At 38.0% G+C, this 13821-nt stretch overlaps 1 protein-coding gene across 1 annotated transcript in view; it reads right to left on the reverse strand.

Moving 5' to 3' along the window:
* Positions 1-13821, reverse strand: part of DEUP1 (deuterosome assembly protein 1) — a 47224-nt gene that overhangs the window by 24917 nt on the left and 8486 nt on the right. Inside the window, exons 3-6 of the mRNA XM_068425121.1 lie at positions 12933-13028; positions 5590-5724; positions 2569-2682; positions 271-483 (exon numbers count right to left, since the gene is read on the reverse strand). Coding sequence (XP_068281222.1) covers positions 271-483; positions 2569-2682; positions 5590-5724; positions 12933-13028 — 558 coding nt within the window. The remainder of the gene's footprint in view (positions 1-270; positions 484-2568; positions 2683-5589; positions 5725-12932; positions 13029-13821) is intronic.

The following is a 13821-nucleotide window of genomic DNA, read 5'->3' on the forward strand; positions in this document are numbered from 1 at the left end:
TTCCTGTAGATGCTACAGATATAGCAAAGTTATAAAACCCTAGATAAACAGACAAGAATAAAATATACTACTACACATCAAACATATTTCTGTTTTCTCTTTAAGTGTTACTCAAAAAATTGTATTGTTCGCAGCTCATTCTGTGTTTCTGCCTAATGTACAAATCTTTTATATAGGCATCTCAGTACAACTTTTTAAAGTATACTCCTAAGTAATTAATGCTCCAACATCAATTCCACAGTCATCATGAAAAAGAAAAATTATTACTACCTGGCACTGGTTTTGGTACATTTTTAGATTCTCCCGGAGTTTCTGATTTTCCTCTTCTAGTTTATTCTTGTTTATTGCTATTTCATTCACAGTTGCCTTTAGCTTCTCAATAATCAACTCATCCTTTTCACTTTCAGGCTGGCCATAGGTAATTACCTCTTCTTGGGTTTGTTTCTTATTGCTTATTTGGAATTGATAATTCTGGGTCTGCTTCTATAAAACAAGAAAATCTTTTAAATGAAATACAATAATTATATGTAAATTGTTAGGAACAAACCATTACTACTAAAATCATAAAGCTATTTCCATTTCACCAGTATTTGCTTAGAAAAGACAGCACAATTGGAACAGTTTGCATTACTTCTCTAAAGGACATTTCCTTGTTTTAGTCTCAAGTTCTTTGCCCTCAGTAAGAAAAAATGCTTCAGAAACTTTCAAGGGCACAGATTTTTTCCAAGGATTTTTCTCCTCTGCTGTGTATTTCCCTAGCACTTAATGTTAATTAGCCCCAAATGTGAAAAAGGTGATTATGATGACCTGCTCAAAGCAGTTACCTATAAAAAATAATTTGAGAGAAATGTTCTTCTTTGATTCATTGAACTCAGTAGGAGCCGTGTGTGTGTGTGCTTCAGGATAGATATTAACCTTTGACTAGAGGGCTAGCATTACACAGTCCATGTATAAACAGCTCACTTACTACAGTAAGTGTACTTCTTTGATATCATTATCCTTAAACCTGGGGAAGAATCATTTGCACATTCTGCAGAGTTTCACACTCCATTCAGTTTCTTGTACTAATTAAAATCCTAAAACCAAAACTTCAGAACACTGCTATTGCCAGTATTTGTGAATTCAAGGCATTGTGATGAAGCATAATTACTATGGTAACTGGTTTTGCTGTTTAAAAAATTATCCACATGGATTTCTCTACCAGGAGATTAACAAGCAGCAGTAATCTTTCAGAAGACTGAGGATTAGCTAAAAAATGACAACAAAATATCACCTGGAAACCATATATCATATGCAGAGATCAAGTTGAGCAAGAAATGTATATTAAAAATAAGCAGGGTTACAAATACCATATTTCATTGATAAGGACTGCAAAAAGGCATGCTTTAGACAGCTTCTGATGCCATTGACTATGTTCCCATAACTTGTGTTAGCTGAACACCTAAGCAGAACTGACCACCGGCTGCATATCAAATAAAAAGCCAAAGAAATTTGCAGGTAAGTTTGATTTCTATAGATAATAAATTAGGGTCCCCCTGACATCTAAAGTTATGGAGTCTGACACAGCAAAATGTCAGAGCATCCTGTGAAAAATACAGTGCAAGACTCCAGCTGGAAATCAAAGATCTCACAAAAGAGGAATTTGAGACAAAGACACAGGACGAATTAATGCTTTTGAGACAGTTAAGGGCTAACAGTCCATCAGACTTCTATTTGATAAACTAGTCAGTGTTATGTCACAGTTGTGAACCAAATTGTCTTCAAAGAAAGTTCACTGATGGCAGTGATGTAAACCCAACAGAAAAAATGTGGATGATGACCCTGAGTACTCTGTTTTGACTTGTCTAACTACATAACCAACATTGATGCTAGATCAATAGGCTGTATAAAAAAAGTAATAAGCAAATTGGCAAGTAAAAAAGAAACACAAAGTCAAACAAGGACTGAATGGTAACTTGAAAGCTGAAAAATATGATAAAAAAGGGATAAGTGGTCTAACAAACAACTCCAAGTGTGGTTTTGGAGTAGCATATAGAAATTCATTTTTCTGTGTAAATTATATTAATGTATATTTATGATCGTCAAAAAAATGACGGCTATCTTAGATTTGAGGGAACTTTATATTTGAGTAAACATAATAATGGCATGTACTACTTACTTGGTAAGATACTTTTCAATAACTTGTCATCACAATTAATTGCATATTAGTAAATAGCATGGAAGATAAAAGTATCTCCACTATACTTAAAAAAGTAAAAAGGAGCATGCACTGCTTTTTGCAGTTTTTTAAAATCAGAAATATTGTAATTTTCATAATGATACTTATTCAGTTTCTCATTTGCGTGAGAAAAATAAAATTAAAATAACTGTATATATAATTAGATCTTTGAATATGGGTCTGCCTTACCTAAAGCAATGTATTCACTACCAATATATCCATGTATTGCCAGATTCACTATAACCTCAGTGGTATTCAGATTTTTTAAATTAAGTTAAAATAACCCTAGCTGAGCTAACAGCTAATTTAATTCTCATTTTCTTCCTAAAGCAGGAGGGTAGGAATTTTACCTGAAACAAATTACGTTTCTCGGACAATAATTTTTGTTGAGCATCTAAATAAATGAGAGAATTTCGGCAGATTGTCCCCTTCTTATCCCATTCTCTTGATTTTGCCTTAAATTCCTGAAAGACAGCAAAATAAGGCTAGTAAACACAGGGAGAATAACTTTTTTCCTTAATCTAAATAACTTTGTAATTTGTATAGTTCTAAGAAAAATCTAGATTTTTTAATTAATACATAACCTTTCCATACTTTTGGAAAGAAGAAAAAAAGAACAATGATATAAAGCAGCCATCCAGCCATCCCCACGAGCAAGAAACCAGTCTTAAGGGCTGTTAATCTGAAAAAAATTGGTGGTAAACACAATCACTGAATAAAATTGATAAAATATTTTAAATCACTTCCATTGCTGTAGATCTTAGACTTGTGACTATAATACAACCATTTTATTGGAGGGTAGTTCCTGTGACTTTAAACTATATCAGTGTCAAGTAGAGTAATCAGCAGGGAACCAAACCCTTAGTATTCAGACAAATGTTTTGAGTGCTTGCTTTTTTCTTTTTTTTTTTTTTGAACAAATGGGACAGCAGCTACTGTGAATAAATTTTACTTCTTGCGCTCTTTACAATTGCTGCTTCTGGTTTTGAGTTCACCTAGTTTAAACAGAAACTTGCTTAAATTCTATTATATCAGATTTATCTAATATTGCTTTTGTATTTGCACTTATATTCCTATTTATAGTGTATTTGAATTTGCTCTTAAATCATATCAGATCTTATATGTTCACAACTAGGCTTTAAAGGCAGTATCCTACAAAATAAGTAGAACTCCAGTTACTAGAGCTGTTGCTCTTTTAGTTTGAAGAATTAGCAAAATAACAGTATACTGTTTTACACAGTAAAAACTATAACACTTACAAGCTGTTATGAGAACTTCCTTTTTCACAATGGAAATGTTGATTCTAAAAAGACAGATGATTTTTTATAATTATCATAAACTGGCATATTCCCTAAATTTTTAAAAAATATTTTATTTGCTACTAGAACAAAATTGAATGCTTTCCAGCATAGATTAATACAAATCTTCTCTTATAGCTTTCCTAATATCTGCTTTGGCATTTTAAAGCAATAAACATCTTCCCATTTTACAAAATGTGAGACAAATGGAGTTTCAGACTATTTAATGAGGACTGCAGGTTCAAGGCCTTGCTAAAGCACTGCTGAGCTTAGTAGATTTTCAACACAGTAATTATTTCCTGAATACTAGAATTTGCTGAATATATTCCAAGCACTCATTTTTCATACTGCATAATTAATCAAATTATAGCATTGTGTTACATTATTTTCACATTTTAATCTTCAATAAGGTCATTCTCAAATCAGCTGGATCAGACAGTTTCACAGTAGTGATATATTTAGTCAATGATAGATGTATAACCCATTTATTATTCTTGTAGTCGCAGATGTTGGCAGCTATGTTGCAGTCCAAAGTGTAGTAGCTTTTCCGATGGTAAGGACTCTTCCATGTGGAAGAGACAGCAACATTATGTAGACCTAGGATGTGTCTGGGATATGTCCTGTTACGTAGGAACAGTCACATGAAGGTCACAGAAGTTAGTCCTGTATCTTATAGAATATCCTATAAGATAGGCAAGCTCAAAATAAAGATTCTAAAACCCTTCTTAATTGCAGCTTAAGTATGAAAGTACTTAAAATCTATTAGATCTTAAATTTTTGGTTGTAAAATTCTCAAATATCTAAATAATCTATATCATATATGTACATAAATCTACATCATAAGCCTGTAAGTCTTCACAATGCTTAGCAACTAGCTCACACTTTCAACTGCTATTCCTCTGCTTACTTTCCCTACAGGACCCAGTTTAGTAAACATGCGAAGCACACACTTTGCAAGACTTTATTATGCTCTTTACAAAGGATGGCCAGAGAAAAAGTAAATTTTTTTTGTGATCCTCCTCTGCTTCATCAGACTAGTGGTTAGACTGTTCTCCCCGTATGTGGAAGACTAGTTTTCAAAGGAATTCTTCCTTTTGAAGTTGTTTCACTTTGCACAGGATACCAGCAAATTTACTGGATAAGTAAAAAAGAGGCAAAAATTAGTACAGCTTGAGATTACATCGCTCAGTTATAAGAAATGAGACTGGATATCCGTTTCTGCATCAGTGAATGTAGCCAGAAGAGCATCTGGGGAGAAGCCACCGCTTGGAGGCACGCTCTCTGTATGCCAGTTCTCTGTGCTGGCTCACTCTCCTGTTGGCCCAATAACTATTTGATTACGCCACAGGTCATGAAGTAACTTCTAACTCTAAGAAGTCAAGGCTGGGAATTATGATCCGAAATTGGCATCTTCCTGTATCCAAGAATAAGTCGGCTAAAATCCATTCGGTGTCGAGAGCGATAAGGAATATGACTGAATCCTGTCCTCAGCATCTCATAGTATCTAGCCCCTACTCAGTATGCTGGATTCTGTGGAAAGTATTTTTAAGTGCCTAATTCTTCCTCATATGTTACCTAAGGAAACTAGGTACTGAGGTCAAGGTTGTGGATTGCCTCAGGCACATGGATGCTGACAAGATAGGTGTATAACAAACAGGTTGCCAATTCTAAATCCTTTTTCTATCTAGCCCTACATGGTCAAAGTTGTCTATAAAACTTGAATTAATGGTAGGTATTATGTGACAGTATCCTGCATATTTAAAAGGTCTCATGCCTCAACAGATTATATTATCCAGTACATATATGTATTAATCAGGAAAAAAGCAAAAATGTATTTATAGTAACACTTATGAAGAAAATTATCTGTATTCACTCATAGAACTACAGAAAACACTAATAAAACTTGGATAAAAGAACAAAACCTGAATATTAAACTATGCAGCTTTTCTTGCCAGAGCAAGAAAATGATATAATTTTTTCAGAATTATCAGGAAATTAAAGTTTACAACTGTAAACCACAAATTAGTTCTAAAGGCACGTTAAAATTAGAATATAATAACAAAGTATTCTTACCTCCAGTTTCTTGTATACATTGCTCAGTTCAGATGGTGTCTCTAGGCTTTCCTCACATTCTTCTCTACTTTCAACCTTTTTTTGTTTTAACTGATGTGACTGTAGCTTTTCATAACCATGTGTCAACTTTGAAAACTAAAAATGAAAGCAGAGTTGAACATCTAGAATCTACCAAAGATGACCACAGGGCCAAAGTTTTCTTTAAACTAGAATAGCCAACTGCAGCTTCAGCATTCTAAATATTTAATCAATGTAACAAAGAATCAATTAATAAAGTTAATTTCTTAGAGATGAACAAGACTGAGCTTCATATAAATGTTAACTGTTCAAATGGGTTCATTTGACAGCTACTTAATTCTGCTGAAGTTCTTTATGGCACTGTTACCCTTAGTGCCATTTCCTCCACAATGTTCTATGAAATGTTCTACACTTGTTTACTGCCATCTTGTGTTGACATTTTTAAAGGGTGCTTCACTAGCCAGAATGAAGGATTATCATTAACGTATTTTAAAGGTGCATGTTTCTCTTCTATCATGAAAATTGTTGAAATGTTATGTATGTGATGATTGCATTCTTCTGGAACCATTAAGTACCAAAGAGTGTCTATGAGAATTAGATACTTGATACCGTTGTGCCTGTTGATCTTACCACGAAAGCATGGCTTAGGAGGCAGAGGCAAAGGAGTCAGAGGCAGAGGAAGGAAGGTACCAGTAGAGGCACCAGCCTCTTCAGAAGGTACCAGCCTCTTCAGAGAAATGGCCAGTCTGATCAACAGTTAGCTATACTACACAAGCAAAGGGGCTAGTGGCCGTTAACAGGCTTGATACAGCGAACTGACATTGTCTGGTAGAGTTATATACATTTGGGTTTGGAAAAAAAAAGGAAAACCAAGGAGATGATTGACAAAGGAAACACTGAAAATACGGTCTTGAGGGAAGAAGAGTGAAAGAACTTTGCAAAGAATGTTGACTAGAAAAGAAGCTTAGAACTGTAAATACTGATCATGTCTCTTGTGGTTTTGTTCCTTTAAATTCAGGTATATACGACGACTTACATTCTCCGTAATAATTACAGCTTAACTTAAAAAATTCTGACTCTAACATAAAGTTCTTTGCCTAACCAAACAAAATCCATAAAATCTCATATTTTTCTTAACTGCTCAAGCAAACTACTGTCTGGAAAAGAAATTACTTCCAAGGAAGTGTTTGGAAATGGAATGGAATCCTATTGAACCTACCTGGAATGAGCAATTGAGGTCTGTGCAGATAACAAAGATGGCCAAAAAAGTCCAGAAAAGATACAGAACAGAAACTGGAGTTAAAAAAATCATCAGGAAACTTCCTAGAGACATTTGAGATGATTTTGGGAACTCATAATACGGAACAGCAAACATAATTGAAAAGATGACCAGAAGATAGAATGTCCTAGACTAGATATTTTCATGAAATGATGAGGTCCAGGGATAGATTTGACCAACTTGGAATTTCTGAATAGAAATCCTGTAACATGGACTTACAGAGCTGAGACATCACCTTCAAAATGAAATCAAAAGTCTTGAAGAGAAGCTGCCTGTATTTGAAATTGACCTTGCTGAAGAACACAGTTAAGATAAAATATTTAAAATGGGTCAGATTATCCAGATTATCAAACAACATGGAAATCATTGTCTTTGGAAGAAAGACATCCTTTTTCAAATAACAGGATTTTTGCTCTTAAATATATTATGGAACATGAGAACTGCCTGGGAAGAGAAAACCCAGATGAAGATAGGTATTAGACTGTTCATGCTAAAAAAGCTAGGAAATACAGGATCCAACACCTCAGCAAATCAGTCTAAAAAGGAACAGAATGGCCAAAATGAGAAAATTTAGTTTGAATATTAGATTTATTTCATGAAAGTAGGATATTTCAGACAGATTATAGTCTGGATGTTATCACAACCAGAAACTAGACTAAAAGCCAAGAATCTTTCCTTTTAATGCCAGGTATTTGCTTTAAAAATAAAGTCCAAGTTGTTCTTTTTGCCTGAGGCATTTTAGTGAGTTCTGGGGTTGGATTCATCTAAGTTTCGATTTCTGAAAGTTAGACATCCAAGCTTGAACTTCTCTGCGTTAGAAAAAGCTGCCTCCCAATGCTTAGTCATTTCAGCTATCTTAAATCCTCATCATACGCTGACATGAGTTATATTCTAGGGCTGTCCACTTCCCTCCTGAGGTAGCTCAGACATAGTCATCTAGCTTTTAAATGTCTAAGTGAGGCAATTAGTTGCTAAAGTGCTTAGAGCAAAAATGGATTCTTGTTCCTTTGCTGAGGGATTTCTGTCATTTTCAAAATGAGAATAACTACTAAAGATTAATATAGAAAAAAATGAAGGAAGAAAGTGATGAAGACGAACCCCTAAAGTTTTTGCTATTTAATTATGACAAAGCGTTGTGCATTTGAATGAGTGCAGCAGTGTGGCCTAAGAGTTTCAGGTTACATATTAGGATTTATTTCCCTAATACAAGAAAAATACAGGTTTTACTGCATTCGACAGGCACACAATCAATTCAATGGGAATGTTGCTCATTAAACAGCTGCTTTTATCAATAGCAAGGGTAAAAAGCACTGAGGACCACAGAAGCACTATATCAGAGAGAAAATTGTTCTGAATAGCCTAGCATTCTTAGAGATAGAAAAAGTGATCCTTTCTATTCTACCAAGATTAAGAAGGAACAAAAATTGGGAGGGATTTTAAGAATACCTCTGCAGAGAAAGATACAATGCTGCTGGTAAATAGCAACACACACCATTTGTGCAAAACTAAATTGTAGCTCTTAAGATTATACAGTGTAGAAGGAGGTATAACTTTCAAGTGAGGATAAGAACCAAAGGAAGGGAGACAAAGGAGATAAGGCAAAGATTAATATTGTCAGGGGAGCTCTGTATTTTAGATATGAGTTTGTGCAGCTGAGAATCAGGGACATAAAAGTCATTCTATTGTAGACACTGCAGCACTGTAATTTAAGAAAGAAACTCAACAAGGAAACGTAGTAAAAGCTAGAGGAGCAGAGTGGAATAGTCCTACTGTCTAGTATAGGTGCTTGGAATTGTTCTGACAGGCAAACTTTCTGTTTATCACCTAGAGAATCTAGGCAGGCCTCCTGACTCAGGCACTTAACAGTTTCCTCCTTCGGTCAATGTGTACTGGATGGATATTTCATGAAGAAATATGGTTTGGTAAAAGGGGAGGAATGGGAATTGGAAAATAAAATGCAAACAGTATCAGTGCTGGAACCTTTGGTAAAATAAATAGGATGACTGAGAGAGAATGAAGTGTTTGGAGGCATAGATTGGAAAAGTGATGTTTATTCTTAAGAGCTAGAAATCCAAACTTCTTGCATAAAGACAAAAGGAGAAGCAATCAGGAAGCTCAAAGAAAGGTTAGGTGGTCTGAGTGGTAACTAAAAGAAGTATAATCAGGTTTACAGAGAGAAGCTTGTAAGTTAGCAAGTGTCAGATTCTTCAAAAAACACAAAGAGAAAACAGATTGTATTTGCCCATGTGTATTGGGTTTGCATGGCAAGGTTTTGGTAGCGGAGGGGCTACAGGGGTGGCTTCTGTGAGAAACTGCTAGAGGCTTCTCCCATGTCTAATAAAGCCAATGCCAGCCGGCTCCAAGACGGACCCGCCACTGGCCAAGGCCGAGCCCACCAGTGACTGCAGTAGCGCCTCTGTGATAACACATTTAAGAAAGAGAAAAAAGCCTGTGCAACAACAATTGCAGCCAGATATAGGAGTGAGAACTTGTGAGAGAAAGAATGCTGCAGTCACCAAGGTCAGTGAACAAGAAGGAGGAGATGCTCTAGGCACTGGAGCAGAGATTCCCCTGCAGCCTGTGGTGAAGACCGTGGTGAGGCAGGCTGTGCCTCTGCAGCCCACGGAGGGTAACAGTAGAGCAGATATCCACCTGCAGCCCATGGAGGACTCCACACTGCAGCAGGTGGATGCCCAAATGAGGTTGTGACCCCATGGAGAGCCGCGCTGAAGCAGGCTCCTGGCAAGACCTGTGACCCCGCTGTGACCCACGCTTGAGCAGTCTGTTCCTGAAGGACTGCAACCCATGGAAGGGACCCACGCTGGAGCAGTTTGTGAAGAACTGCAGCCTGTGGGAAGGACTCACATTGGAGAAGTTCGTGGAGGACTGTCTCCCATGGGAGGGACCCCATGCTGGAGCAGGGGAGGAGTGTGAGGAGGAAGGAGCGTCAGAGACAATGTATGATGAACTGACCACAACCTCTGTTCCCTGTCCCCCTGTGCCGCTTGCAGGGAGGAGTTAGAGAAATCAGGAGTGAAGTTGAACCCAGGAAGAAGGGAGGCGTGAGGGGAGTACAAGTTGGGGACAGACCTGTTGGAGAGCAGCATAGGGGAAAGGGACCTGGGGGTCCTAGTGGACACCAGGATGACCATGAGCCAGCAATGTGCCTTTGTGGCCAAGAAGGCCAGTGGCATCCTGGGGTGTATTAGAAGGGGTGTGGTTAGCAGGTCAAGAGAGGTTCTCCTCCCCCTCTACTCTGCCCTGGTGAGGCCGCATCTGGAATATTGTGTCCAGTTCTGGGCCCCTCAGTTCAAGAAGGACAGGGAACTGCTAGAGAGAGTCCAGCGCAGAGCCACGAAGATGATTAAGGGGGTGGAACATCTCCCTTATAAGGAGAGGCTGAGGGAGCTGAGTCTCTTTAGCTTGGAGAAGAGGAGACTGAGGGGTGACCTCATTAATGTTTATAAATATGTAAAGGGCAAGTGTCATGAGGATGGAGCCAGGCTCTTCTCAGTGACATCCCTTGACAGGACAAGGGGCAATGGGTGCAAGCTGGAACACAGGAGGTTCCACATAAATATGAGGAAAAACTTCTTTACAGTGAGGGTAACTGAACACTGGAACAGGCTGCCCAGAGAGGTTGTGGAGTCTCCTTCTCTGGAGACATTCAAAACCCGCCTGGACGCGTTCCTGTGTGACATGATCTAAGTAATCCTGCTCCGGCAGGGGGATTGGATTAGATGATCTTTCGAGGTCCCTTCCAATCCCTAACATTCTGTGATTCTGTGAACATTCTGTGAAGCTGTTTTAAGATTCAGTATTATTTCTCATTACCCTACTCTCATTTGATTGGAAATAAATTAAACTAATTTCCCCAAGTTGGGTCTGTTTTGCCTTTGACAGTAATTGCTGAGTGATCTCCCTGTTCTTATCTTGACCCATGAGCCTTTCGTCATATTTCCCCTGCCCTGTCCAGCTGAGGAGGGGAGTGATAAGCGGCTTCGGTTGGCACCTGGTGTCCAGCCAGGGTCAACCCACCACACCATGGAAAGGACTTGTAGGGTAATTAACAACTTCAAACCCAAAATCTTTCTGAAAAATTACCTGGAGTTTCAATTTCAGGAAGTTCAACTTCAGTGAAGCTCTTAGCAATAATATGGAACATAAAACCAGTAATTTTTAGCTTGTGACAAAAAAAATTAAGAAGCGAAAAATATTGCATGAAATGTGAAAAAGAATGAGAAAAGAGAGATCTGCTGTATTTTGGGTGATAGTTCTGCATTGCTAAAGGTATCTTACAACTTATATGTAAAAAGTCACACCGTTTTTCATTGTTTGATGTTTATCTTCTCAATAATCATGCTGAGATGTTCTTTTCTGTGATTTGTGTAAATTATAAAACAGCTTTTGTTTCTAGCTACTTTCCCAAATGATTAAAAGTGTCAATTACATAGCAACCAAAACATTCTCTGCTTACTCACAGAACTGTTTGCCAAATCAATTTCTGTATAAAAAAGAAAAAATAAATTAAAGACAACATAACCTTAAACATAAGTTATACATTTATTGGTTTGATGGATTTAGGTGGTGTTATCATCTCCAAATGATAATAATGATATCCAATTTATGCAATCCAAGATGATTCTACTGTAAGTGTGATTACTGGAAATTTTTAATTACTTCCAAGGAAGTAATTGAAAATGGAATGGAATCCTAAATCTCTGGTAGGAGAATACAGTGAAGGAAAAAGTAGAATAGCAGGAAACACAATGTAGAATTGTGTATGTTAAGTTGTTAAAATCAGAGAAACAGAACAGACTGAAGTTTGCTAAGAATTTAGATTCTTGATTGAAGTGGAAAATAATGAAGAAACAAAAATACAGGCACAGAGCAAACACAGCCAAAGAGAATCATAGAACCATAGACTGGTTTGGGTTGAAGGGACCTTTAAAGATCATCTATTACACCACTCCTATCATGGGCAGGGACATCTTTCACGAGACCAGGTTGCTCAAAGCCCCATCCAGCCTGGCCTTGAACACTGCCAGGGAGGGGGCATCCACAGCTTCTCTGGGCAACCTGTGCCAGTGTCTCACCACCCTCACTGAAGAAAAGTTTCTTCCTCATGTACAAGCTAAATCTACTCTCAGTGTAAAGCCCTTGCCCCCTCTTCTGTCTCTACAGGCCCTAGTAAAAAGTCTCTCTCCAGCTTTCTTATAGGTCCCCTTTAAGTATTGAAAGGCTGCAATAAGGTCTCCCTGGAGCCTTCTCTTCTCCAGGCTGAACAACTCCAACTCTCTCAGCCTGTCTTCATAGGAGAGGTGCTCCAGCCCTCTGATCATCTTCGTGGCCCTCCTCTGGACTCGTTCTATCATCAGCTCCATGTCCTTCTTATGTTGGGGGCCCCAGAGCTGGATGCAGTAGTCCAGGTGGGGTGTCACCAAAACGGAGTAGAGGGGCAGAATCACCTCCCTCGACCTGCTCACTATGTTTCTTTTGATGCAGCCCAGGATACGACTGGCTTTCTGGGCTGCAAGCGCACACCGAAATAAACAAAGCCAAAACAAATGCCCAATGTCAATAATCCAGGCTACTCTAGTTTTGATACCATGTTCCCTTATGGAAAGCTATCAGACCACTTTAATAATCCCTGTAAATCAAGCAAAGTAAACCCAGTAGAAATTATAGCAAAGACATGACAAGAACAGTTTCAGTCTTAAAATTCCTAATGTGCATCAGAGTCTTACTAGCATGAGTCTAATTATCCGTTTTCTTCATTCACCAAGGTTTTAGGTTATTAGTCCAAAGTCAGGAAATCAAGTATCTGCCTTTATAACAGATGTCATAATCACATCAAAATCCATCCAAAGAGTTTGGACATGTCAGTACAGAAATGATAATGTAGCCTAGTAGGAAGCTGTAGTCATCATCATTTGTATGACACAGTTCATCTTTCCCAAATCCATAAAGGTACATCTATACCATTAGGCATCTATAAGCTCTTTATACTGCAATCATAAAATAGTAAAACTGACATTTTTCTTACTTGAGATTTCAGTGCTTGAAGCTGAGTTTCATAATTCTGAGCCATTTCGTATTTAGTTTTCAGTAACTCTTCCAGTTTCTGTCGAAGTAGTCCCACCTACAGTTAGAATAAGCATTCACATTTACCTTTTCTGAAGTGTTCCAAAAGATGTCATTTTTGGAATAGTCATTTGAAACTTTGAAACAAGACTGTTCCTTAAAAGATAGATATTAAAAATGTATATTCATTCACAGAATCACAGAATGGTTAAGGGTTGGAAGGGACCTCTGGAGATCATCTAGTCCAATCCCCTGCCAAAGCAGGTTCCCCTAGAGCATGTTCCACAGGGTCACGTCCAGGAGGGTTTTGAATATCTCCAGAGAAGGAGACTCCACAATCTCCCTCGGCAGCCTGTGCCAGTGCTCTGGCACCCTCAAAGTAAAGAAGTTCCTCCTCATATTCAGATGGAACTTCCCATGTTTCAGCTTGTGCCCATTGCCCCTTGTCCTGTCACTGGGCACCGCTGAGAAGAGTCTGGTCCCATCCTCTTGATACCCACCCCTAAGGTATTTGTAAGTGTTGATAAGATCCCCTCTCAGTCTTCTCTTCTCCAAGCTGAACAGACCCAGCTCCCTCAGCCTCTCCTCATAAGAGAGATGCTCCAGTCCTCTGATCATCTTTGTAGCCCTTCGCTGGACTCTCTCCAGTAATTCCTTATCTTTCTTGAACTGGGGGGCCCAGAAGTGGACACAGTAACTTAATAATAAAACTGGATACCACAAACCCAGATTGTATCAAGATCAAGTTAGGGATTTTATAGTAAAATATGTCATTGTATGTTTATGTTATCGTTTAACAAACACAACATATGACTCTGTCATGAAAAACCATTTAATGAAAGCATTTCTGA

This window comes from Nyctibius grandis, chromosome 2, assembly GCF_013368605.1.
Source record: "Nyctibius grandis isolate bNycGra1 chromosome 2, bNycGra1.pri, whole genome shotgun sequence".
Lineage (NCBI taxonomy): Eukaryota > Metazoa > Chordata > Aves > Nyctibiiformes > Nyctibiidae > Nyctibius > Nyctibius grandis.